This window comes from Rhinatrema bivittatum, chromosome 3 (genome assembly GCF_901001135.1).
Source record: "Rhinatrema bivittatum chromosome 3, aRhiBiv1.1, whole genome shotgun sequence".
In the NCBI taxonomy this organism is placed as follows: domain Eukaryota; kingdom Metazoa; phylum Chordata; class Amphibia; order Gymnophiona; family Rhinatrematidae; genus Rhinatrema; species Rhinatrema bivittatum.
The window spans coordinates 486,804,956-486,831,680 of record NC_042617.1 but is presented as its reverse complement, the minus strand read 5'-3'; the positions used below and the strand labels follow the sequence as shown (position 1 = coordinate 486,831,680).

At 47.7% G+C, this 26,725-nt stretch overlaps 1 protein-coding gene across 1 annotated transcript in view; it reads left to right on the top strand.

Moving 5' to 3' along the window:
• TDRD6 (tudor domain containing 6) overlaps window positions 1–26,725 on the top strand; it is a 408,994-nt gene that overhangs the window by 334,453 nt on the left and 47,816 nt on the right. The window contains 1 exon segment of the mRNA XM_029596059.1: window positions 15,686–15,763. Within this exon segment, the coding sequence (XP_029451919.1) occupies window positions 15,686–15,763 (78 nt within the window).

Sequence of the window (26,725 nt, the reverse complement as noted above, 5' to 3'; positions counted from 1 at the left end):
TCCTACATGGTCCTCAGGCAGCCTCCCGCCCAGGCTGGGAGTAAAGCTTTTGTACATCCCATTTGTTCTGAGTCCATCTGGCTACACGACAGGAAATGTTGAGATTACTTACTTGATAATCTCCTTTTCCTTAGTGTAGACAGATGGACTCAGCATCCCACCCAGCTGCCTGTGTACATGGGTTTCACCGATTCAAGGTAAGCCATGTCATCTGTTTCCATAAGAGCGTGCACTCTACCAGGTGTCAACGCCTTCCGGTTGGGAATGCTGGCGGTCTCCAGCTACTATCAATCGGTCAGGGGAATCCTGTTTCACTATTTCACTGAGCGTCAGTACACACATCCATAACAGCTTTTGCAAGGAAGATTACTAAGTTGCTACGCTTCCTGTGGGGGTATATATACCCGTGCTGACGTCAGATCCGTCTCCAACTGCTAGCACGAGCATACTATACCCATTTGTTCTGAGTCCATCTGTCTACACTAAGGAAAAGGAGATTATCAGGTAAGTAATCTCAACATTAATAGCCATTAATGGACTTCTCCTCCAAAAACTTATCCAAACCTTTTTTGAACCAAGCTACACTAACTGCACTAGTGTTGCAACCGTCCCTTCCCGACGGCTTCACTCCACCTACCTTTCTTTATTTGCACCTCCTCTCGCTATGGAAGGCCGCCTGGCTGCCATGGCATCTGCCTGCCGAGCTCTCCAGCATCCCCAGACCGGCTTGGGCGCTGCCTCCCGCCATGCTCCACTGGTAATTTAGGGCGCGCGCGGCCCTTACTCTTATTTCCTACTTGGCACGAACCTCAGGGGCGTCCCCCTGTGATGTCACATTGCCTGGATATTTAAAGCCTACAATGTTTGCTAGCTTTTGAGTTAGCAAGGGGTATCTTACGGATGGGATTCGCTCTCCGTACCCAGCTACTCTGCCTCTCCAGTCTTCTATTGGACTCTCAACGCTAACGGGGTACCTGCTCCTCGAGGGCCTCACTTGCTGTTCAGGTCGCTATCAGGAAACCGGTACTCGCTCCTCGAGGGCCCATGTTCCCTGACTCATTGCCTGCTTTTACCTTCTCTTCTGCCTGGAAGGATTCGCTATCTTGAATACTACCATCTTCACCTCAGAGCTGTTCCCTGGAACCAGGTACTCGCTCCTCGAGGGCCTGCCTCCGTTCCAGCCCTAGTGCCATCTCCTACATGGAATCGCTGTGTGAGTACATTACCTTCAAGCCTCTCAGGGATCAGGCTCCTCGAGGGCCTGCTCTCCCTATCCTGGGGTCCTCCATACTGGGGCTTTGTGCATATTCCACTGTACTCATTATTCTCACAGGTCAAGCAGGATGGTAGTCCTCACATATGGGTGACATTACAGGATGGAGCCCAATCACGGAACACTTTTGTCAAAGTTTCCAGTGTTATCAAACCGCTATCTGATGGGAGGAGCAATCAGATACGAGTTAGTAATCTGTTATCATTCGGAGTTAACAGTCTGCATGGAGTAGCAATCTGTTATAGTTAGGGATACTTGTGGGTGGATCCTTGGGCTGGTGGCAGATTACCACGCCCCCAGGGGGGAAGATCCCGAGAGGGATCACCGGTCAGGCTCAGAGTTTGGAGACAGACACACACTAGTTATTTTATTAAACAACATATTGAACTTCCAGAGATGGCAGTGGTGAGCTGGAAAGCCCGGCTGGGCTGTAGTCCCTCAGATACTGGAACAGCGATCCCTGGAGGCTGAGCTATAGAGAAACTGAGATATAGTGAGTAGGCAGGGTATGCAGATGGTAACACTCGCACAATGTCCCAATAAAGCCCAGGCGCTGGAATGTATAGGCCCTCGAGGAGCGAGTACCTGGTTCCAAGGAAAGCTCAGAGAGAATGATGGTAACTCACTGATGTAGCTGATATAGTTGGTAGTGATGACTTCCAGGCAGAAGAGTATATGAAGCAAGTCTGGGAACAAGGGCCCTCGAGGAGCGAGTACTGGTTCCAGACTATCACCTGAAAAACAAAGGAGAGAGTGAGGCCCCAGAGGAGCGGGTACCTCTGGTAAGTCCGAGGAGGCAGAGTTGCTTAGAAAGACAAAGTGAGTCCGTTGTCAATCCTTGCTAACTCGATGTGTTAGCAAATACTGAGATCTTGAATATCCGTTGTGGGTGACGTCATCTTCGGGGGACGCCCCAGAGGTTCACGCCATTGCCGGTACTTCAGTTGGGGCCGCGCACGTGCCCCTAGGCCTCCTGGAATATGGCAGATAGCAGTGTCGAGCCGGTCCGGGAATGCCCAAAGACTTTCAGCAGAAGAACGCAGCCGATCTTCCTGCGGACGGAGAGGGAGGCACCAGAGAGGTAAGGAGAGCGGAGAAAGGGCGTTGGGCACCTATGGACACAACATCCAGAACTTTGACAGGTCCCTACTCGGCATGCCCAGCATGGCACTAACCCTGCAGCCAGCAGGGGTCCCCCTTCAGTCTTCTTTTTTCTGCGCAGCAGTAGCCTCGCTGTTAAGGAGCTTTGCAGAGATTCCTGACAGGAATTTTCCTCACGGAATTACTAAAAGTTAATTTGCCCCACAGGGGTCCCTCCTTTAACTTTTTTCAAGCCGCGGTACTCCGATAAGTTTTTACCCGTTTTTCGTTGATTACCGTCAAGTTTGGCTCTCGCCGTCTACTGGCCGTTGACCGCACCGCGGCTCATTTTTTGCCATGGCATCTGGGTTCCGTCAGTGCCCGGACTGTAATCGCACCATGTCCATCACAGACCCCCATAAAGTCTGTGTAATGTGTCTTTGACGAGAGCACGATGTCTTGACCTGCACCAAATGTGCCCTAATGACACCAAAAGGTCGCAAGGCCAGAATGGAGAAGATGGAACTTCTCTTCCGTGCTCAAACCCCGACTCCGTCCATTGCGTCAACGTCGTCAGAACCGGCTCCGTCAACTTCGTGCCAGCATCGACCAGCCGGTGACCATCCGGCGTCGAAGACATCTCAGCCTTCGACACTCTCTACTCCCCCTCAGGACCGAGGGGATCGCAGAGACAAACATCGAAAGTCTCGGACCATCGAGGGAGCGAAATCATTGACCTCGCCATCATCCGAGCCGCTGTCGAAGAAACCCCGTCCAGAAAAGGCACTGACCTTTTCGGCGACCGGGTCACTGAGGCAACCCTCACCCAACAGGGTATCAGGAGCCGTGACTCCGCCTTTAACAGTGGTCCCTCCAGCTATGCCTCTACCTCCTTCTTCTGTTCCAGAGCCGGGGCTGCTTGCTTAAGGTCTCCGAGAAGAACTGGACCGGATGGTTCAGGAGGCCATCGACAAAGCGATGCATCGATTCCAGGTTCCTCCGGCACTGACACCGGTACCGATTGCAGAACCGACCACCAAACCGATTCAGCAGCGTTGGCACCGCTGCTCTCCAGGATGGAAGTGCTCATTACCGCTTTTCCACCGATGGACCCCGGGGCACTGATGGCTCCGGTGCCCTCCCCGCTTACTTTGTCATCGGGAGGAGAAACACCATTCTGCATCCCTCCATCGGGAGTTCTGCCTCAGCCATCGATGCCAATACGTCCCTCGCCACCGATCCAACCATCGGTGCCGATATGCCCGTCGGCGCCACCGAGCCATCCATAGATGCCCTTGATGTCTGTGCCAGTGCCTTCAATGCCTTCATCAGTGCCTCCTCTTATTCCTTCGATTCCTTCGGAGCCTAGACCAGGACCTTCGGGTGTCCCACCACCCTGTCCCCCTCTAGCTTTTACAGGGGCAGGTGCTGATCCCTATGATACCTGGACTGATGATTCCACCCCAGACACTGATGATTTGCCTTCACCCACTGAAAGTAGAAAGCATTCTCAGAGGACCTTTCCTTTATAAATTTTGTGAAGGAAATGTCTGAATTGGATCCCTTCCAATTACAGACTGAACAGGATGATAGACATCAAATGATGGAGTTGCTTCAATTCCTGGATGCTCCCAATGAAATAACCTCCATCCCTATCCCCCAGGTTCTTCTGGATCTCCTCAGGAAGAACTGGGAACATCCTGGTTCCATTGCTCCAGTTCACAGAAAAGCTGACACTACCTATTTGGTGCAGTCAGCTCCAGGTTTTCAAAAACCTCAATTGGATCACCAATCTGTAGTGGTAGAATCCGCACAGAAAAGAGCAAAAAGATCAAAGCCTTACACTTCTTGTCCTCCTGGCAAGGAACAGAAGTTTCTAGATGCCATTGGTCGCCGTGTCTTCCAAGGATCAATGCTCATCTCCCGAATTGCCGCTTATCAGCTCTATATGACCCAATATAATAGGGTCATTTTTAAGCAGATACAAGACTTAACAGACTCCCTGCCTCAGCAATTTCAAGAGCAACTCCAAACCCTAGTAAACAAAGGGTTTCAGGCAGGCAAGCATGAGATCAGATCATCCTATGATATCTTTGATACTGATACTAGAGCATCTGCAGCAGCTATTTCGCAAGGAGATGGACCTGGCTCAAGTCTTCCGACCTTCGCCCTGAGGTACAAGACAGGTTATCTGACCTACCCTGTGTAGGACATAATCTGTTTGGAGAACAGATTTAACGGACGGTGGCGGAACTTAAGGACCATCATGAGACTCTGACAGCTCTCTCTGGTACCTTCTGACTACTCTTCAAAACAACCCTTCCGAAAGGACTCTAAAAAGTCATTCTGCCGCCCGAAGAAGTCCTACCCGCCACCAGCCAGATCCCGTTCCACGAGACCTTTTCAAAAAGCCCAGTCTCATCAGATACGGAAACAAAAACTGCAAGCAGCTCCTCAACCAGGTCCTGCTTCAAGTTTTTGACTTCTACCTAGAGAGCAACAGCCAGCTTCCATTGCCTCGCATACCAGTGGGAGGTCGATTGTGCCACTTCAACAACATATGGCACTCAATCACCTCAGACCAATGGGTACTGGCGATAATTGCTCAAGGTTACCATCTGAACTTTTTCTCCGTGCCACCGGACTCCCCACCTCTACCGACGTGGAGAACATCCGATCACGCCATCCTTCTGGATCAGGAGGTCTCCCTCCTTCTCCAGTCCAAGGCAATAGAACACATACCTTACACTCAGCACAGCCTAGGATTCTATTCCTGGTACTTTCTAATCCCCAAAAAATCGGGAGGCGTTCATCCTATTCTGGACCTACGGGTCCTCAACAAGTACCTCCAGCGAGAGAAGTTCAAGATGGTAACCTTTAGGCTCGCTTCTTCCTCTTCTACAAAGAGGAGACTGGCTCTGCTCTCTCGACCTCCAGGACGCATACACTCATATTGTGATAACTACAGCTCATCGCAAATACCTGAGGTTTCTAGTAGGCCCCAAGCACTATCAGTACCGAGTGCTTCCATTCGGCCTAGCGTCTGCGTCACGAGTCTTCACAAAATGCCTCGTAGTGGTTGCAGCCTTCCTAAGGACTCAGGGTGTTCATGTCTACCCCTATCTAGACGATTGGTTAATCAGGGCTCCCACTCAGCAAGCTGCTCTGTTGTCCCTCAGTCTAACCTTACACACTCTAATTTCATTAGGATTTCTCGTCAACTACGACAAATCCTCTTTAGTCCCATCTCAAGCCTTGTCGTTCATTGGGGTAGACTTTGACACCTTACAGGCAAAGGCTTTTCTACCCCGTCAGCGAGCTCTCACTCTCGTGTCTCTTGCGCACTAGCTGCAGTCTCAGCACTCCGTGACTGCAGGCCACTTTCTCATCCTCCTGGGACACATGGCGTCCTCAGTGCAAGTCACACCAATGGCCCGTTTGGCCATGAGAGTCATGCAGTGGACTCTAAGGTCACAATGGACTCAAAGCATTCAGCCCCTGTCGACCATTGTCCACGTAACCGACTCACTCCGTCAGTCTCTTGCCTAGTGGAGAAATCAGAACAATCTCCTCCAAGGCTTGCCCTTTCGGGCTCCAGACCCTCAATTAACTCTCACCACCGATGCTTCCAACCTCAGCTGGGGAGCCCATGTGGCCAATCTGCAGACACAAGGATCTTGGTCTCCAGAGGAAGCCAAACACTAAATAAATTTCCTGGAGCTTCGAACAATCAGATATGCTCTCAGGGCATTTCAGGATCGCCTATCAAATCAAGTTATCCTGATCCAGATGGACAACGAGGTGGCCATGTGATACATCAACAAACAGGGAGGCACGGGCTCCTTCCTTCTGTGCCAGGAGGCTGCACAGATATGGGCGGAAGCTCTCTCCCATTCGATGTACCTCAGAGCCACCTGGTTGCTGGGAGTGGACAATGTGTTGGTAGACAAGCTGAGTCGCATCTTTCAACCGCACGAGTGGTCTCTCAACCCCTCAGTAGCGAACTCCATCTTCCAATAATGGAAATATCCTCAAATAGACCTCTTTGCGTCTCCTCAAAACCGCAAAGTAGAGAACTTCTGCTCTCTCATTCGCAGCAAACACTCTCAACCCAGAGACGAATTCTCCCTCTCGTGGGCAACCGGTCTACTTTATGCATTCCTTCCACTTCCTCTTCTCTCGAAGACTCTCGTGAAGTTATGTCAGGACAAGGTAACCATGATCCTGATAGCACCTCACTGGCCACGCCAAGTGTGGTTTCCAATACTTCAGTATCTCTCCATTCGCAGGCCCATTCCCTTGGGAAAAGACCCGCTTCTGATTACTCAAAACAACAGGTGCCTCCGCCACCCCAATCTTCAAACCTTGTCCCTGACGGCATGGATGTTGAAAGGATAATCCTTCAACCACTTAACCTTTCTGAACCAGTTTCCCGTGTCTTGATTGCTTCACAGAAGACTTCCACAAGAAAATCTTCCTCTTACAAAAGGAACAGGTTTACGTCATGGTGCTCGTCTCAGTCCCTTGACCCCTTTACCTGTCCAATCACGCAGTTTTTAGACTATCTCTGGCACTTGTCAGAGTCAAGTCTAAAAACTTCTTCCATCAGAATGCATGTCAGTGCGGTAGCCGCCTTCCATAAAGGTGTCGGGGATGTGCCTATATCAGTACAACCCCTTGTAACACGTTTTCTGAAAGGCTTGCTTCACCTCAAGCCTCCACGGCGTTCTCCGGCCACTTCTTGGGACCTTACCTGGTTTTGCGTCTGCTCATGAAACCACCATTCGAGCCTCTTCACTCCTATGACCTTTGATATCTCACATGGAAAGTTATTTTCCTTTTGGCAATCACTTCAGCTTGCAGAGTTAGTGACTTACAGGCCCTAGATACCTATCCGCCTTACACTAAATGTCTGCAGGACCAGGAAGTACTCCACACTCACACTAACTTCTTACCCAAGGTAGTTTCGGATTTTCATCTAAATCAATCCAGCATACTACCTACCTTTTTTCCTAGGCCCCATTCCAATCCAGGAGACACGCTCTGCATACCCTTGACTGTAAACGGGCTCTAGTGTTCTACCTAGACCGTACAGCTGCCCACAGGGAAAGCACTCAATTGTTTGTCTCTTTCCATCCTAACAAGTTAGGGAAGCTTGTCGGTAAGCAGACTCTCTCCTCCTGGTTGGCGGACTGCATATCCTTTTGCTATCAGCAAGCAGGCATTCCATTTCAAGACCGTGTTAAAGCACAGTCTGTGAGGGCCACGGCGACTTCAGTAGCACACCTACGATCGGTGCCGCTTCCTGACATTTGTAGGGCTGCCACTTGGAGTTCTCTCCATCTCTTTGTAGCCCACTATTGCTTGGACAAAGCCGGAAGACAAGATTCCATCTTCGGCCAGTCTGTCCTTCGTAACCTGTTTACAACATGACGTACCAACACCCTTCCGCCTGCCTGTTGGTGTTCAGGATGCCCTCGGCCAAATTTTATCCCAGTCCTAGTGCTTTGCACACCTGGGTTCATTTGGTGCATGCTCGGACATCCTCAGCTCGGTACTCACCCATATGTGAGGACTACATCCTGCTTATCCTGTGAGAAAGCAAATGTTGCTTACCTGTAACAGATGTTCTCACAGGACAGCAGGATGTTAGTCCTCACGAAACCCGCCCGCTGCCCCGCGGTGTTGGGTTCGTAACGTTTTATTATTTTATTTTTCGGCACTGCCTGTAGCTTATAAATAAGACTGAAGGGGGACCCTGCTGGCTGCAGAGTTAGTGCCATGCTGGGCATGCCCAGTAGGGGCCAGTCAAAGTTCTCTAAAATACTTGACATGGAAGGTGATGGTCCTGTTGCAGTGTTGTCAGCGAACTCCAAATTCTTGTCCACTATAATCTGTACATGTAGTTCTTCCAGAACAGGGTGATTCTCTGTATGCACCCAAAATTTCTCCCAAAAGTCATCTCTACTTTTATATCAGTCCATCATATTATCTATCTTCTTTCCTAGCTCCCATGCATATGAGAGCAAACCAGGCTTGCATACTCTGGACTGCGGCAGGGCCTTAGTGTATTACAAGAAAAGAACTCTATTGCATTGGAAAATCTCCCAATTGTTTGTCTCAAGCAATCCTAATCGATTAGGAATAGTGGTTGCCAAACATACCTTGTTTGGCTGGCTGAGTGCATTCATCAGTGCTGCACTTTAGCAGGTCTACAAATCACAAGCTCTGTGAAGGCTCATCAAATGAGGGCCACAGCTGCTTCTGTTATGCTTTATTGAGAAGTCCTATTGAAGATATTTCCAAAGCTGTAACTTGGACTTTCATTCATACTTCTACGTTGCACTGCTGTCTTGATAACACCTGAAAGACTTGACAGTACATTTGAACAATCAGTTTTGCAAAGTCTGGCTCTTAGTAGTCCATGCTGTATGGTGAGGGCTGAATTGCTTACTAAGTAATCACTTTGCTGTAACCCTCAGCTTGGAACTCCCTACATGTACAGACTAATTCAGCCTACTTACTGATAGAAAAAGCAAGTTTGCTGACCATAAATGGTGTGTTTCATAGATAGTATGAATACCCACCTGCCTCCCTAGTGAGTAGAACATAGATTATCTCTGTTATGGATTGAGGAGACTCCCAAGGCAATGCCTTTGTGGGATCTCCTGCACATGCTTAGTAGAGCTCAAAGCTTACTAAATTGAATAGATAAATCAATTTGCTGCCACCAGATGACATCACCCACATGTAATAGTTCATACTGCTATCTATGGGAAAAACTATTTATGGTAAACAAATTTACTTTCTATTGAATCCAGTCTGACCAGTCCAGGACTCTCCCTGCACTGCCAAATTTGCATAATTCTTCAGTTACATTGTGGGATTAAAGATAAAAGTTGCAATTTCTTAAAAGTGTGATTTCATTATATATATTTTTTAGACCTTTGGCTAAAACAAAATGTTTAGTATTAGTTATCCACAGCTTGTTACAAATATTATCCCAGGACAAGCAGGATGCTAGTCCTCACATATGGGTGACATCACCGACGGAGCCCTATCACGGGAAACGTCTGTCAAAGTTTCTACAAACTTTTGATTGGCAGCCTGAGGCTACTGAGCATGCCCAGCATGCCATGATATTCTCTGTCACAGGGGTCTCACTCCAGTCTTCGTTTTTCCTCACTGTTCTCAGCATCGCAGTGACAGGAGCCCTGTGAGTTTTCTCACCTTTTTGACTAAAAAAGTCAGTTATATTTCTCATATTTTCCCCACTTCGGGTCTCACTTTACATTTGGCACCGGACGGTGACAAAACTAATAGCGAATTTTCGCTTTTTCATTACTTCTTTTTTCTCACAAAAAATTTTTCATTGACGGCCGTCGATACCAACATGGCTTCGGGCTTCAAAAAATGCCCGGTCTGTAACCGAACCATGTCGGTAACAGATCCACATCTTGAATGTGTGATCTGTTTAGGAGAAAAGCATGATGTTTCATCATGCCAGCAATGCCAGGAGATGACCCCGAAGGGTCGAAAGCTTAGGCAGGAAAAGATGGCTCATCTTTTCCATCTCCAACTCGTTCCCTCACCATCTACTTCGACGAATTCATCTCCAACAGGAGTCACGAAGAAACTCCTGCTTAAAAAACGATACCTTGAAGGATCCAGAGACGCTTCATCGCCGGCCCCGTCGACAGCATCGACCAGGTCAGTCTCAGAACCGAGGCCTAAACATAAACATCGGAACCGTAGATCCTCGGTGGCCCCGTCGCTCCCCCCCCCCCCCCCCCCCCCCCCCCCCCCCCCCCCCCCCCCCCCCGGGAGAACCCACTGCAAAGTGGCATAAATCCACCGATGCTCCGCTAACCTCCTTATCTACGGTGCCCTCGTCTACACCATCGACGTCGACACCCACATCGACATCATTACCATCGACTTCTCAGGACTTAACTGTTCTTATCAAGCAGATGGTGATGGAGGCCTTACAGGCACAAGTTCTGGCAGTTGCGCCAATGCCGGTGGCTACGCCAATCTCAGTCATTGAGCCGATGCCATTGATAACAGCGATGCCGCAAACCACCCCGATGCCGTCTTCGAAGGCCATGTCATCGGTACAATTACCATCTGTATCGGTGCCTCTATCCATATCAGAACTTCCATCGATGACAAGTTCCTTGGAACTACCAAAAACTTCAATTTCGACTCCAATATCGATGTTTTCATTTCTCTCAACATCGACATCGACAATTCCATCGGTTCCACAACCGATGTCTGTGTATACTATGGCACCCACCATACCTCCAGCTAAGAAAACAACAGTATCGAGACCGAAGTCATCGACTAAGTTGCATCCCTCGATAACTCAACGTCTACAACATTATCTGAGCTTCCAAGATCTGAAGAATCAGTACTGCATGGTATCCTTACTAAGAGATACCATGAATTACTGGGCTCCCTGCCATCTAACCCAGTAGAAGAGCAGGTAGAGGACGTTACGCCTGATGACCCTTTACCAGGACCCTCTGGTGTACCTCCCCCTAGTAGGACTACACCTCCTCAGCACCAGCCTACAGATTATGATACTTGGTCTGACACTGATTCAGATCCCTCATCTGAGGCATTTGTCTGATCCGTCACCACCTCATGCCAGGAAACAATCTCCTCCAGAGGACTTTTCTTTCCCAGTCTTCATGCAGGAAATGGCAGATTCCATCCCTTTCAAGCTACAAGCTGAACAGGACGCCAGACAACAAACTTGGAAGTCCTCCAGTTTGTAGACCCCCCTAAACATACAGTTGCAATTCCTATTCATGAAGTCCTATTGCAACTACAACAACGTCTTTGGGAGCATCCCTGCACGGTTCCTGCAGTGAATAAACGGGTAGACACAACTTATCTGGTACAATCCACACCAGGATATCAAAAAACACAATTGCCACACCACTCAGTGGTAGTAGAATCTGCTCAAAAGAAAACTAGAAGAACAAGGGCTCATTCATCAACACCTTCCGGAAAAGACAATAGATTCTTGGACCAAATGGGCCGCAAGGTATTTCAAGGAGCAATGCTGAACTCTAGAATTTCAGCATACCACCTATACATGACTCAGTACCAGAGGAACCTCTGGAAACAGGTAGAGGAGTTTGTGCCGTCACTGCCCACATAATATTAGGAAGCTGCACAAACTATTATCATCAAGGGATTAGATGCCGGCAAACATGAGGTTAGAGCCGCCTATGATGCTTATGAGATGGCTTCAAGAGTTGCTGCATCAGGCATTAGTGCCAGAAGGTAGGCCTGGTTCAAGGCCTCGGATCTAAGACCAGAGGTACAGGATAAACTGGTCGACCTTCCTTGCCTTGGGGATAATTTATTTGGCTCCAAAGTACAGGATGCAGTTTCCCAGTTACGAGAACACACGGAAACTTTGCGACAGTTATCCTACTTTCCACATGACTCTTCCACACATACTGGCCGCAGGCCCTCACGAAGAGATACCAGGCGGCCTTTCTACAGGCAACGCAGATATTATCCCCCTGCATCTAGCCCGAGACCGCCTAGATCCCAACAGAGACCACAACAGAGGCAGCAGAGAACAGGTAGAGCCCAACCAGCTCCTCAAACTGGACCTGCTACTGGATTTTGAAAACACCTCCAGAGAACAAAGCTTTTACATGAATCCTCAGTCAACACTACCAGTAGGAGGCAGACTGTCCAACATTTACAACAATTGGACATCAATAACATCGGACCAAGGGGTCCTATCCATAATACACCGATGATACCAACTCAATTTCCTCTCAATTCCCACAGATTTTCCACCGACTCACTATTGTCTCAACGAAAATCACATACTTCAACTACAAATGGAATTATCCACCCTTCTGAGAGCCAGGGCTTGTAGAGCTTGTGCCCAGGTCTCAGAAAGGAAGAAGATTCTATTCATGTTATTTCCTCATTCCAAAGAAAACCGGAGGCCTATGTCCCATCCTAGACCTCAGAAATCTCAACAAATTTCTGAAAAAAGAAAAGTTCAGGATGGTTTCTCTAGGCACCATGCTTCCACTTCTCCAAACAGGAGACTGGCTTTGTTCTCTGGACCTTCAAGACGCTTATGCTCATATTCCAATATTCCCTCCTCACCGCAAGCATCTGCGCTTCATGGTCGGTCGTCAACATTTCCAGTACAGAGTACTGCCATTTGGCCTTGCCTCTGCTCCCAGAGTATTCACAAAATGCCTAGCAGTAATAGCAGCACATTTACGCAAGCAAAGTGTGCATGTCTTTCCATATCTAGACAACTGGCTCATCAGAAGTCACTCTCAAAAAGGTGCTCTCTCCTCTCTCAATCGAACCATTTCCCTACTTCATTCCATGGGTTTTTTCATCAATTATCAAAAATCCCACCTTACTCCATCACACCTACTTCAATTCATAGGTGCAGACTTGGACACTATCTTTTCAAGAGCCTTTCTGCCCAAGGATCGAGCAGACACATTATCCCTGTTGGCAAGCTCGCTTCGCTCAAAGAAACAGGTAACAGCTCATCAGTTTCTCACTTTACTAGGCCACATGGCCTCCACAGTTCATGTCACTCCCATGGCGAGGCTCGCCATGAGAGTAACCCAATGGACATTGCGCTCACAATGGATCCAAGCCATTCAACCACTACATTCTCCAATTCAAGTAACCCACCAGCTACATTCCTTGCTACTCTGGTGGGTGAATCAGGACAATTTGCGCAAGGGCCTACCTTTCCAACAACCAGTCCCTCAGATAACATTAACTACAGATGCATCCATCTTGGATTGGGGAGCTCACATAGACGCTCTCCAAACTCAAGGAACTTGGACAAACCTCGAAGCAACATTTCAAATCAATTTCCTAGAGCTTCGAGCTATACATTATGTGCTGCATGCGTTCAAAGACTGCCTTTCACACAAGACTGTTCTGATCCAAACGGACAACACAGTAGCAATGTGGTACATCAACAAACAGGGAGGTACGGGCTCGTATCTCCTTTGTCAAGAAGCTGCACAGATTTGGGACTGGGCCCTGAACCACTCAATGTTCCTCCGGGCCACTTATCTGGCAGGCATACACAATGTAGTGGCAGATCGACTCAGTCATCAGTTCCAACCACACGAGTGGTCGCTGGACCCCTCAGTAGCGACCAGGATATTCCAACGTTGGGGACAACCAACAATAGACCTCTTTGCATCACATCTGAATCACAAAGTGGACAACTTCTGTTCCCTACACAAACAGAAGAACCAGCCAGCCAAGGACGCCTTTGCTCGCCCTTGGAACTCAGGCCTACTATACGCGTATCCTCCAATACCGCTCATAACCAAAACTCTAGTGAAGCTACAACAGGACAAGGGGACCATAATCCTCATAGCCCCGTATTGGCCGCGACAAGTATGGTTTCCCACACTTCTAGACCTTTCAGTCAGGGATCCAATTCGTCTGAGAGTACCTCCCACTCTCATAACTCAGGATCAGGGTCGGATGCGCCATCCCAACCTTCAATCCCTATCCCTGACAGCATGGATGTTGAAAGCTTGACCTTACAAGCTCTCAATCTTTCAAGCAGTGTATCTCAAGTGCTTATAGCTTCATGTAAACCTACAACACGAAAGAACTATTCTTCGAAATGGAGAAGGTTCACTTTCTGATGCAGGCAAAAGAGTTTTGATCCTTTCACTTGCCCCATTACTTCTCTACGAGACTATTTATACCATCTTTCAGAATCTGGTCTCCTGACTTCATCCGTAAGAATACACTTAAGTGCAATCTCAGCTTACCATAACAAAATTAGAGATGCACCAGTCTCCACACAACCTCTTGTCAGTAGATTTATGAGAGGTTTAACTCACGGAATGGGACCTGAATTTGATATTAACAAGACTCGTGCTTTCTCCTTTCGAACCCATAGATTCCTGTGATCTTAAATTTCTCACATGGAAGACTATCTTTCTCATAGCCATTACATCGGCTAGAAGGGTTAGTGAGTTACAAGCACTTGTAACATACGCACCCTACACACAATTCCTCCATGATAGGGTGGTTCTCTGGACACATTCTCACCAGGGAGAAACAGCCTTAAACACCTTGGACTGCAAGCGTGCGCTATCCTTTTATTTAAACCGCACTGCAGTCCACAGGAAATCCAATCAACTTTTTGTTTCTTATGATCCAAACAAACCAGGGAAAGCAGTGGGGAAACATACCGTATCCAATTGGCTAGCAAATTGCATACAGTTTTGCTATGAAAAAGCAGGCCTTCCTCTCCAAGGGCGAGTAACGGCACATTCAGTAAGAGCAATGTCTACTTCAGTAGCACACTATCGTTCAGTGCCAATCATTGACATATGTAAAGCAGCAACATGGAGTTCTCTTCACACCTTTGCAGCTCATTACTGTTTGGACAAGCAAGGAAGACAAGATTCAGCCTACGGACAATCTGTCTTAAAGAACTTGTTTCCAGTTTAAACCCAACTCCTGCAACCAACCTGCTGTGATCTTCGGCTGACTCATTTAAACAACAATACTTCACTGTTGCTTCACTACAAAATGACTCAGCCTCTAGCTTGCTAATCACCCATATGTGAGGACTAGCATCCTGCTTGTCCTGGGATAAAGCAAAATTGCTTACCTTGTAATAGGTGTTATCCCAGGACAGCAGGATGTAGTCCTCACAAAACCCACCTGCCACCCCGCGGAGTTGGGTCTCAGATTTTTCTTAATTTATTTTTTACTAAAGCTTATTGCTACATACGAGACTGGAGTGAGACCCCTGTGGCAGAGAATATCATGGCATGCTGGGCATGCTCAGTAGCCTCAGACTGCCAGTCAAAAGTTTCTAGAAACTTTAACAAGTTTTCCCGCGATAGGGCTCCGTCGGTGACGTCACCCATATGTGAGGACCTACATCCTGCTGTCCTGGGATAACACCTATTACAAGGTAAGCAATTTTGCTGTACTGGCAGGCTGAGATTAGCACAGATGCATATAAAGGGTGATGTCAGCAAACCTGTTAATCTGTCTTCATCTGCTGGTCTGAGAATATAACCCATTCATCTAGACTGGTCTGAATGGACTCAAGGAAATTCAGGTAAGAACTAATTTCTCCTTTTTAAAACTTTTTTTTTTCTGTCCTTCCTCACTTGCTTCTGGTCTGTACCCTGGTAGACTGTGGATTGATTTTCAAGATTCTTGTAGAGCCTCTCTTACTCATTTCAGAAAATGATGCTCTTTAGGGATGAGTTAAATTGCTATAGTTTTGTGTTTTTTCTTATTTTTGTGTTTATTCTTTTTTGTTTATAGAGCCAGTATTTTGTGAGCTTTCTGATACGAGTTTGGATCATCCGGTGACCTTGTGCAGTTCTGAAGAAGAGTCAGAGGGTACTGATAAGTATTGAATACATTTTATTTATTTTTTTACTTTTCTCAAACAGAACAGCATTAAAGAAAGACATGTGAAGGAGAGACAATTTCACATTAGGTCATTTCACCTCTCTCAACATATTTTGCAATATCCATAATATATCTGGCTTGGTAGTGTGTCCGTCAGTGCTCGCGCATATTCCCCAACCCGCCAATAGATGGCGCAGGCGGCTCAAACATGCCGTACAGCGGCCATGTCACAACACCAGCTACAAGAGGTACTCCTGGGGGAATTCACTACTGCGGAATGCAGATTTTGAACAGAATTCCTCCTTCCCGCAGATTTCCTCCCTCACCTCGCCAATTTCCTCCCTCACCGGAAAACTATTCAAAACCAGAAGGACAGCGGCCATCGCGGGACAGGCAGAAAATAGCAGAGGAGACCTCGGCATGTCGTGAATGGAGCGCATCCCGCAGCACACGTTCCGTTCGCAGCGAAGATGAAGGCCCAGCGCGCTGTTCGCAGCGAAAAGGAAGGCCCCAGTGTGCTACGATCGGCGCGCCGGGCCTTCATCTTCACCGCGAACGGAGCGTGTGCTGCGGGACGTGCTCCGTTCGCGGCATCCCGGGGTCTCCACTGCTATTTTCTGCTCAAGGTGAAAATGGAAGGCCCCCGTGTGCCGCGAACGGCGCGCCAGGCCTTCATCTTCGCCACAAACGGCACGGGTCCCCGCGGCATGCCGGTGAGAGAGAATGTGTGTGTGTGAGAGAGGGGAGTGACAGAGCATGGTTGGTAAGAGGGGGGTGGGGAGGGTCTGAGAGAGAGCATGGGAGGTAAAAGAGTGTAGGTGGGGGGCATGCTTGAGTGTGGGTTTGAGAGATGGAGCCTATATGAGGGGAGGGGGATGCCGGTGAGAGAGAATGTGTGTGTGTGAGATAGGAAAGGGGGTGTGGGGGAGTGCGAGAGACAGCTTTGTAAATAAACTTTGCCAGCCCTGGCTTTAGCAAATGTACCTCCACGTCCCTTGCCCTGGGTGAAAACAATTTAGTTTTTCCTTTTCAGCTAATGCTTCCATACAAGAGCATATGTGCCAATAAAAAGGCTCGCTGCCCGGGCGAAGAACGGGTACAGTTGCTAGTACATAAACAAAGGTACAAGTGCATATACTTTGACATTACTTAAATTGAAGCTTATAATAGCACTATGTGCCTTTCATTGTTCTGATTGATATTGGCTGTTCCCTGTATGTACCCGGATCAGTCCATACTCCTGGGTTTTGCCTCCGCACCAACAGGTAGAGACCGAGAGAGTTCTGACAGACTCTGCCATATATACCTAGGTGCCACCCACAGCCTGTCCGTATTACTCTGTCTCCAGCAGGTGCTAGGAGTGCTTAACTCACAGTCTGTGATTATTTAGGATAGTGGTTAGTTAGCTTTAGGTGGCCAATCTCAATTTGGGCTACTCTTTTTTTCTTAATTGATAAAAAAAAAAAAAAAAAAAGGATAGAGACATCTCTACAGCAAGGATCTCCTCAGCCTCCCAGGGGGAAGAGCAGTCCCTCCTGGTTCATGAGGCAGCTGCGGCTGTGGTCGAGGATCGGATAGCCTTCTTTCAGCAGTTTAGGGGTTGACACCAGAGAGCCCGGCTCACTCACCCATGGAGACCTAGCGGCAAGACCCTTCCTGTGCTGGGCAAGTAACCCCCCCCCCCCCCAAAAAAAACAAAACCTTTTACTTGGTGTTCTGACTCTCACTTCCCTCTGCCTGTGGTTCCTTTGATTTTGGGTTTTCTCTGCCGATCGGCGCTTTAAAAAAAACAAACAGTTTGATTTTTACTTTTCCTCTCACGGCCCGACATGCTGCGGAGGTCAGCGTGAAGAGCATGCGGCTCTGCGCGCATTCATTTATTGGGGGATGAATTGTGCTCTGCTTGCATGCCAGGAGGTGAGGGCACCTTGCAAACCACCGGGGGGGGGGGGGGGTGTTATGCTTCGCGTTACGTCAGTCACCCGCACGTTCGGGGAGCTGCTGGAGATTCCTTCTGCCCCGTTCCCACTGAGCGAGGGAATGGGCACCACCTTGGATGGTTTCGGAGTGGCAGGGCTGGCCGCGTCGGGAGACGGCATTTTGCCGCCGGCTCTATTGTGGCAGCGTCTGCCCGTGGGGGGGTCTAAATCGGCGGGCCCACCCCTGTTTTCTATGGGAGAGGTCCCTACAGAGGAGGAGGATTCCTCTTCATCCTCCTCTTTTAATTCAGATTTTATTATGTTTTTACATAAGGCTTTCAGAGCCAGAAGAGCCTCAAAAAGACAGGGCAGGGATCTGAGTTCCTCTCCTTTGCCCCCTAAGCCCAGAAAGCAGGCTAGGACCCGGACGGATCATGAGGCCCCCAAGGCTAAGCACTCCTTAAGGTCCAGGGTGCCTCAGGACTAGTCTGATTTATTTATTTATTTATTTATTTAAGGATTTATATACCGGAGGTTCCTGTATAATATACATATCACCCCGGTTTACAATGAACAGTAACTATCGCTTCAAGTTAGCGGTTTACAATGAACATAGTTAATCCAAGAAACAGAATAAAATATATATATATATAACAATGCTAACAATTAATAAATAACAATTAATAAATGAAAATAAATGCAATAACAATTAATAAATAATTAATAAATAAACAACAATAAATATCAATGAAAAATGGCAATAAAAAATGACAATAAATAAAATACAATAGCGGTTGGTAAAATAACATGAGGGTTAATGAGAAAATAACATGGTTAAATAACAAGGTTATGTGAAATATGCTGGGGTGATCGGAAAATATGTGACTGATTTTCTTCCTGCTCTTGGTTCTATGGGAATGCTTGTTTGAATAACCAAGTCTTAAGTTTCTTTTTGAATGTAGCGTGGCATGGTTCAAGGCGAAGGTCAGGAGGAAGCGAGTTCCAGAGTGAAGGGCCCGCTGTGGATAGAGCGCGTTTCCTCAGCGAGGATTTAGCCGGTTGGGTGGTTAGTCTGTTTTGATAAGCGCTTCTGGTGGGTTTTGTAGATGTGTGTAGTTGAATTTGGAATGTTAACTTGAGTGGTGCGATGTTGTGCAAAGCTTTATGTATCATCATTAAGGATTTGAATTGGAACCTGAATTTAATTGGGAGCCAGTGGAGATGAAGAAGGATTGGGGTAATATGATCTCTTTTTTTGGCATTTGAGAGGATTCTTGCTGAGGCATTAAGGACCATCTGAAGTGGTTTTGTGGTGCATGCTGGTAGGCCTAGAAGGAGGGAGTTGCAGTAGTCCAGTTTTGGGAGTATGATGGCCTGTAGTACCATGCGGAAGTCTCTGTATAAGAGGAGTGGTTTTAGTTTCTTTAAGGTTTGTAGTTTAAAGAAACATTCTTTTGTAGTGTTATTAACGAATTTGTTGAGGCTGAATCCACTGTCTAGGATGACTCCCAGGTCTTTTATTTGTTGCGAAAAGGTATCTTGGCTTTGGCTAGCATTAAGATTTGGCTAGCATTAAGATTTGTCCTCTGATGTTTCTCTGGACCCAGAGGATCAGGACATGGCCACCACTCCCCCGAGGGGGGTAGAGGGTGACGGGGACCAGCAGCAGAGTGCTGCACGAGAGTCCCATGGCATGGACGGAGACGACCATAAGGTAGTCAGGTTATTCCATAGGGATAAACTGGCTCCTCTAATTCCCACTATTTTAAGAGTTGGGCATTGAGACGGCGCAGTATCAGGCGTCCTTAAGGTCTATGGACCCGGTTTTATTGGGTTTGAGGGGCCCGCCTACTGCCTTCCCTTTCCATTTCTCGGCGACGGCTTTACTCTACAGGAATGGGACACCCCAGATATGGGGCTCAAGGTCATGAAGGCTATGGATAAGCTCTATTCTCTGCCTGAGGAGGCTCTAGAGGTTCTCCGGGTCCCGAAGGTTGATGCAGCAGTCGCTGCGGTTACAAAGAAAACCACTGTCCCGGTCACGGGCGGTACGGCTCTCAAGGATTTGCAAGATCATAAGCTTGAGCTGCAGCTGAAGAGAAATTTTGAAGTCTTGGTGCTGGGGGTCCGGGCAGCAATGTGTAGTAGTTTTGGTTTGAGAGCTGGGCTTCGCTGGGTGCAGCAGCTACAGGCCAACGAGTCTCTCTCTGAGGAAGAAGCTCGTCAGGCTGGGCGCCTGGAAGCGGTGATAGCCTACAGTGCGGATGCCCTGTATGATCTTTTGTGGACTTCCGCCTGGTCCATGATCTCAGCGGTTTTGGCTAGAAGATTATTGTGGTTATGGAACTGGGCTGCGGATGTGTCTTCTAAATCGCAGTTGGGCTCTCTCCCATTTAAAGGGAAGTTGCTTTTTGGTAAGGAACTGGAAGACATTCAATCTTTGGGAAAGAATAAGGTCCATCGTCTTTCAGAAGACAGGCCAAAGTCGAAAAGTTCTTTTTCCTCAAGGTCTCGTTTTCAAGGTGGCCAGAGGGCTTGAACGCCCCGAGCGTCCGCTTCGTCGTTCTGACAGAATACGGGAAGACAGCAGTCTTGGCCTCAGTCCTTTCGAGGGCGGCATTTCAGTAGACCCGGTACCTCTCCATCTGCTCCAGGAGGAAAAACTTTACAATGATGGGCATCCGGTTCATTCTTCGATTCCAGTGCTAGGGGGCAGACTCTCTCTGTTTTACGAGGAATGGACCGAGATCATGTCGGACCAGTGGGCTCTATCTGTGATAAGAGACGGCTACACTTTAGATTTTGCACGCCAACAGTTTCTGGTCTCTCCTTGCCGATATGCCGCGAAACGTCAGGCGGTAAAACAGACGGTGCAACGTCTTCTCGCCCTGGGCGCCATTGTTCCGGTCCCTCCATCAGCTCAGCGTACAAGCCGTTACTCCATTTACTTCATGGTACCAAAAAAGGAGGGGTCCTTCCGTCCCATTCTAGATTTAAAGCGGGTCAACAGATGCCTGCATATCCCAAGGTTTCGCATGGAGACGCTCCGGTCGGTAATCGCGTCCGTACATCCGGGAGAGATCCTAGTGTCTCTGGATCTCACGGAGGCAGATCTACACGTCGGGATCAGGAAGGATCATCAGCAGTTCCTGAGATTTGCAATTCTGGGCCGGCATTATCAATTCCAGGCTCTGCCCTTCGGTCTCGCTACAGCACCCAGAACCTTTACCAAGATCATGGTGGCACAACTTCGCAGAGAGGGATTGTTAGTGCATCCCTACTTGGACGATTGGCTGATTCGGGCGAAGTCAGAAGTTCTTTGCCAGGAAGTGACCCAGCGAGTGTTTCGGCTGTTGAAGACACTTGTTAGGTGGTCAATATGACCAAGAGTCACCTGATTCCCCTCCCAATCGGAGTATTTGGGAGCTTTGTTCGAGCATTGCCCAAAAGGATTGCCAAGTTGCAGTGTCAGGTGAAGTTATTGCTCTCCAAGGCCCAACCCAAGGTTTGGGATTATTTGCAAGTTCTAGGGTCTATGACCTCTACTGTGGGGCTGGTTCCCTGGGCCTTCGCTCATATGCGGCCTTTACAGGCCGCTTTACTTTCCCACTGGAGCCCGATCTCCGAACAGTTCCATCAGTACCTGCCTCTGATGGATTCCACTCATTCCAGTCTACATTGGGGGCTGGTCTCGGACAATTTGAGCAGAGGAGTCCCTTTGGTGGTTCTAGATTGGACGGTAGTTACCACAGATGCCAGCCTCTCCGGCTGGGGTGCAGTTTGCCTGCAGAACTCTGTGCAGGGACAGTGGACTCCGGAAGAATCTCGGTGGTCCATCAATCATCTAGAGACCAGGGCAGTCTTATTAGCGCTGCAGTCGTTCCTCCCGCTGATCGAGGGGAAGTCGGTCAGGGTGTTATCTGACAATGCGACCACAGTGACTTACATCAATCGGCAGGGAGGCACCAAAAGTCGTCCAGTGATTTCCCCATGTCCGTCTTGGAATTTGAATTTAGTACTGAAAGCTCTGTGTGCGCCGCCCTTTGAGCCCTTATAAAGGGCGACATTGAAGGACCTAACGTGGAAAGTGGTCTTTCTGGTGGCGATATCTTCGGCTCGTAGGGTTTCCAAGCTTCAGGCGTTGTGCTGTAGAGAACCTTTCTTGAGGATCTCAGATTCCGGTGTCTCCTTGCGCACGGTTCCTTCGTTTCTGCCTAAGGTAGTTCTTTCCATTTGAATCACTCTGTGGAGCTTCCGTCGTTCTCAGGTCTGAATAGGTCGGACCCTCTTTCGCGGGATTTGCAGAAATTGGATGTTCGCAGGGCTCTACTACGTTATCTGGAGGTTACTAATGAATTTTGAATCTCGGATCACCTCTTTGTGCTCTGGAGTGGTCCAAAGCGAGGTAACATGGCCTCTAAGACTACAATCGGCCAGTGGTTGAAGGAAGCTATTAATTCAGCTTGTTTGCTCTGTGGACGGCCTTTGCCTGAAGGCCTTTGGGCACATTCGACACGATCTCAGGCGGCTTCTTGGGCGGAATGCCAGCAGATTTCACCACAAGAGATCTGCAGGGCGGATATATGGACGTCCTTGCATACTTTTACAAGGCATTTCAGGCTTGTTGTTCAGGCACCAGGGGGATCTAATTTTGGAGAAGGTGTGCTCGGAGCAGGCCTCTCTGGTTCCCATCCCAAGTAAGTAACAGCTCTGGTACATCCCAGGAGTCTGGACTGATTCGGGTACGTACAGGGAAAAGAAAATTGGTTGTTACCTGATAATTTTTGTTCCTGTAGTACCACAGATCAGTCCAGAGTCCCGCCCATTTACTGTATAGAGGTAATAGAGAGTCTACTTCATCAGCATTTGTTTGTGTTTTCTCATCTACAAGACTATTGGTGTTACCCTGTTATGGGGTCTGGTTTACAGTTGGGGGTCAATGCTTCATTCAGTTTATGGTTCTTGTATATAGTTAGTTTGGTTGGCAACTATTCTGCTTTGACATTAAGTAATACTGACAGGCTATGGGTGGCACCTAGGTATATATGGCAGAGTCTGTCAGAACTTTCTCTGACCAGCTGGTGCGGAAGCAAAACCCAGGAGTCTGGACTGATCCGTGGTACTACAGGAACAAAAATTATCAGGTAAGAACCAATTTTCTTATCCTTCCCCACATCCAGTCATAGGAAATATTTACCAACAAGTATGTTAATTTTTCGTTCATTGCTATTTCATAAACTGCTTAAGCCAGTGGTCCAACACAGATTATGATTTCCATGTAGTCACTTTAGTAAATCTTGCCACATGGATCTCACCAAATATCTTGTGGCTGTATTCATTAACTGCTCTCCACACTGTGTTGATGAGTAGAGGTAGATCCGGTGTAAAAACAATTTCCTCAACCATAATAGCGCCTACCTAACTCTCTCTTCCAGAAATCTTCCATCCTTGGACAGGTCTACCAAACATGTAGATACAGTCATTGATCCCCACACTCACTCCGGCATATCCTAGATGACATGGGAGAGAACTTGGCAAAGAAGAGGGGGATATTTGTGTGTGGTGTATAAGATGTTATTGGCTTTACTCTGCGACTACATATTGATATATTTTATGTGCTACTTTCTATATGTCCTTCCAATCCTCATTAGCTCCAATTGCAAATCTCTATTTCAGTTATTCCTGTGTGATATCAGAGAAATTAAGAGTTTGACATCCCAAAATGGCTAGACTAGTAATATAACCTTTTGAGGGAGGAGGGGTGTCTTTCAGTATAAACATTCTTTGTATTTGGGAGTGACTCTTGGTTCCCAGCCCCTTTCCTAGGCTGTTGCAGCCCCTTAAGCAATTTTGTGTAATGGGCCAGTGAATCCTCCCTCATCCCATACTCTGATCTAAGAACTCTGAAAAACTTTAAAGTGGGTACTATCATCCTCCCATAATTGCCCCAAGAATTTCAACCTGAGTTCCCACCAATCTACAGCCTGTATACTAAATGATATGTATCTATAGCCTGCATTGTATCTCAATGAAGATATAGGAGAAAATGAACACATTGAGATCACCAGACTTTTCAGTGCAGTCTTACACACTTTAACTGTGCTTGATATGAGAAAACTAGTGTGCCTTTCTGGCCTGTGAGTACAATTCCCAATTATAGCAGTAATGAGGAGAGAGCTATCCCCTTGGCTAAATCACCTCTATAGAGAGTCATAGCACTAAAATGTTCTTGTGTAGCATGACTGCCCAGTAGTAGGTCTGCACGTTTGGTAATGCCATATCCCCATGCTCCTTTGGCCTTCATAATGTGTGTAACTTTATCCGTGAAAGCTTACTGTGACTAATAAATCTAAGCAGCATCCCGTTAAATATTGGCAGAAAAACTGGTAGATATGCTTGTTCCAGCATGTCCATGGCTATCAGCCTTGGGAACACATTCATTTTCTATAGTTCTACTTTCCCAGGACATAAAATAGTCATCCTGTTCTCTCAGGTCATTCTGAATTTTGCTGACCACTGGAGTATAGTTTAGCCTATACAGTTCAGAGATGCTTTTAGGGATACGTATATCTAAATAAATTAAACAGCAGTCAATTTAAAATGAAGTAGGATTCTGGGTATTTCTATCAATATATACACCTATTGCTCAAACTTAATTTAATTTGATGGTCCGTGTTCTCTGGCTGATAAGCTGAATGTCCTTGCTCTGGCACTCATACTGAGATCAGCCTTATTGTAGTTGATCCAGATATTTGTGCATATATACTCCAGTGGACTCACATTAGAGCATTCTCTTATGCAGTTCCTATTTTGTGGATTGCCTTACTGGCAGGACTGCACAACGAAAGAGATATAAAGGATTTTCAGAAAAAGCTAAAGGCATTTTATTTTGCACAGGCCTGTCTTTGGTATTGTTAAAGTAGTTACAAGCTGGAGATATTTTATATTGTGTGGGCCAATCTTGTTTTACTGTTAACGTATAATACAATTTTAAATTTTATCACGCGTGTTTGTTGTGATTTTAATGTTTGATTTTATTGTTGTTCGCACTGAAACTTCTATCTCATCCTACTACACCAGTCCAGCCCTGACAAGTGGGTTATTTCCCCCTACCAGCAGATGGAGGCAAAAAACAGTTTTCCTATGTATATCATAGCCACTACTTAGGAGGTGATGCTAGTAGCAGGACTCTAGTATTTTCTACCTCCAGAAGATGGTAGGACTGGAATGGTGTAGCAGCCTGTCGTTGGATCTTAGGCCATATCCTTGAGCCAGACCCTGGCTACGGCTGGAAGTGCGAGCCCTTGCTCCCAACCCCTGAGGGGGGGAGGGGGGGTTGGAGCTTGGCTGGGAAGCCTAAATTTGTAAAAATAAAATAAAGAGAACAGAAAGGGGTTAGCTTTCTGTATTCTCCTGCTGAGAGGAGTTTTTGTCTGCCCCCGTGCCTTGGATCAGTGTCTTTTTCTGGATTCTTCTTTGACCCCCCCTTTTTCCTCCCTCTTTGCTGCTCCAAAAAAAAAAAAAGAAAGTCAAAACAGCTCAAAGAGAGCTTTTAGCAGGAGTGGCTGTTCAGGGACAGCAGTGGGTGCACTGGTCAGTCTTGCTGTGATTGCAGAAGGGTGTTGGAATACTTGGCTGCATCGCTCTTTCCCTCACTGTTAGCAGCATGGTGGGCTAATGGAGAAGTTGGGCCATGGTTGCCAGAGCTGCAAGGCATGTGGGGTCCTTTGGACTGTGGGAGAGAGAGGCCCCCATGTACCTGGCATGCCTCTTGATTGGGGAAGATCCTGGTTCCAGCTCGCAGGAGGGCTTGGTTGCCTCTTCCCCACCTGCTGGCATGTTGGGCACACTAACCTGCTCTCTCTCATGCGGGCATGAGAGAGAGCAGCCATTTTGAGTACAACCGCATGCTCGGACCTAGATGGCTCTGAAGCTGTAGGAGCTGAAGGGTTGTTTGATTTACCTCCAGTTTTGGTGCCAGCTGTTACTGCAGGGGATGCTGTGCAGAAAACTGTCTACTTTGGCCCCAGAACCCAGGGGAGCATGTTTCCTAGGCGTTTTCCACTTTCTTCGCTAGGCTTACTCAGCATTTTCCAAACCTGGGTTGCTGCCATGCAGGGCCACGGCAGTCCCCCTCTCCCCAGATTTCTGCCAAGAAGGTAAGGCCTGCAATTGAAGTGCCAGAGCCTTCTTGGGAGGACCTGGGGAATCCTGAGGAGCCCAGGGATGCCAATAGCTCAGCATTTTTGGAGTTGAGGGAGTTCCTTTCTACCCCAGAGGTTGATTAGGTGATCCATCTCTTTCAGAGGGGCGAAATTGGTTATTTAATTGAGCAAGTAATTTGTTTCCTCATGGAGGAGTTGAGACCTCAGGACACTCTAATATGGGATTCTATAATTAAGGGAAAGAGGAAGACCAGTACTGCCTTCCTGCTCCACCTGGAATTAGAGGAAATGATGTTGGAGTGGGAGTCCTTGGAGTTGGGCCTTCGGCATGTCAACCTTTTGCAGCGGTTTTGGTGCAGAGGTTTTTCCAGGTCCCAGTTGTGGATCATCTGGTTATAGCAGTCACCAGGAGGACCCCCATTCCTGTGGAAGGAGGGGCACATTCCTGAAGGATCCACAGGACAGAAAGATGGAGCCGCCCCTGAGAAATGTATTTCCAGATTTCTATTTCTTTGGCTTTGATGGTTCAGGCTCTCCTCCCTTGAATATAGCAGATAGTGGAGATCGAGGAGGCAGTCATGATGGAGTCTATGGCAGCTATTTTTGGCATACGATTTGATGCGGCGTTTGTCCCAGTCAGTGGCCCTTTCAGTTCTGGTGCGTTAGCTGCTGTGGCTGTGTAATTGGGCAACTGCCTTTTGGTCTGAGATCTACCTGGGAAAATTGCTCTTAAAGGGCAAACTCCTGTTTGGAGATGATCTGGACCAGCTGGTGAAGAATCTAGGAGACCCAAAGCCCTAGTGTTTGCTGGAGGACAAGGGCTGCTATTTGTATAGGGCAGGCAGATGTCAGGGGCAATTTCGGAC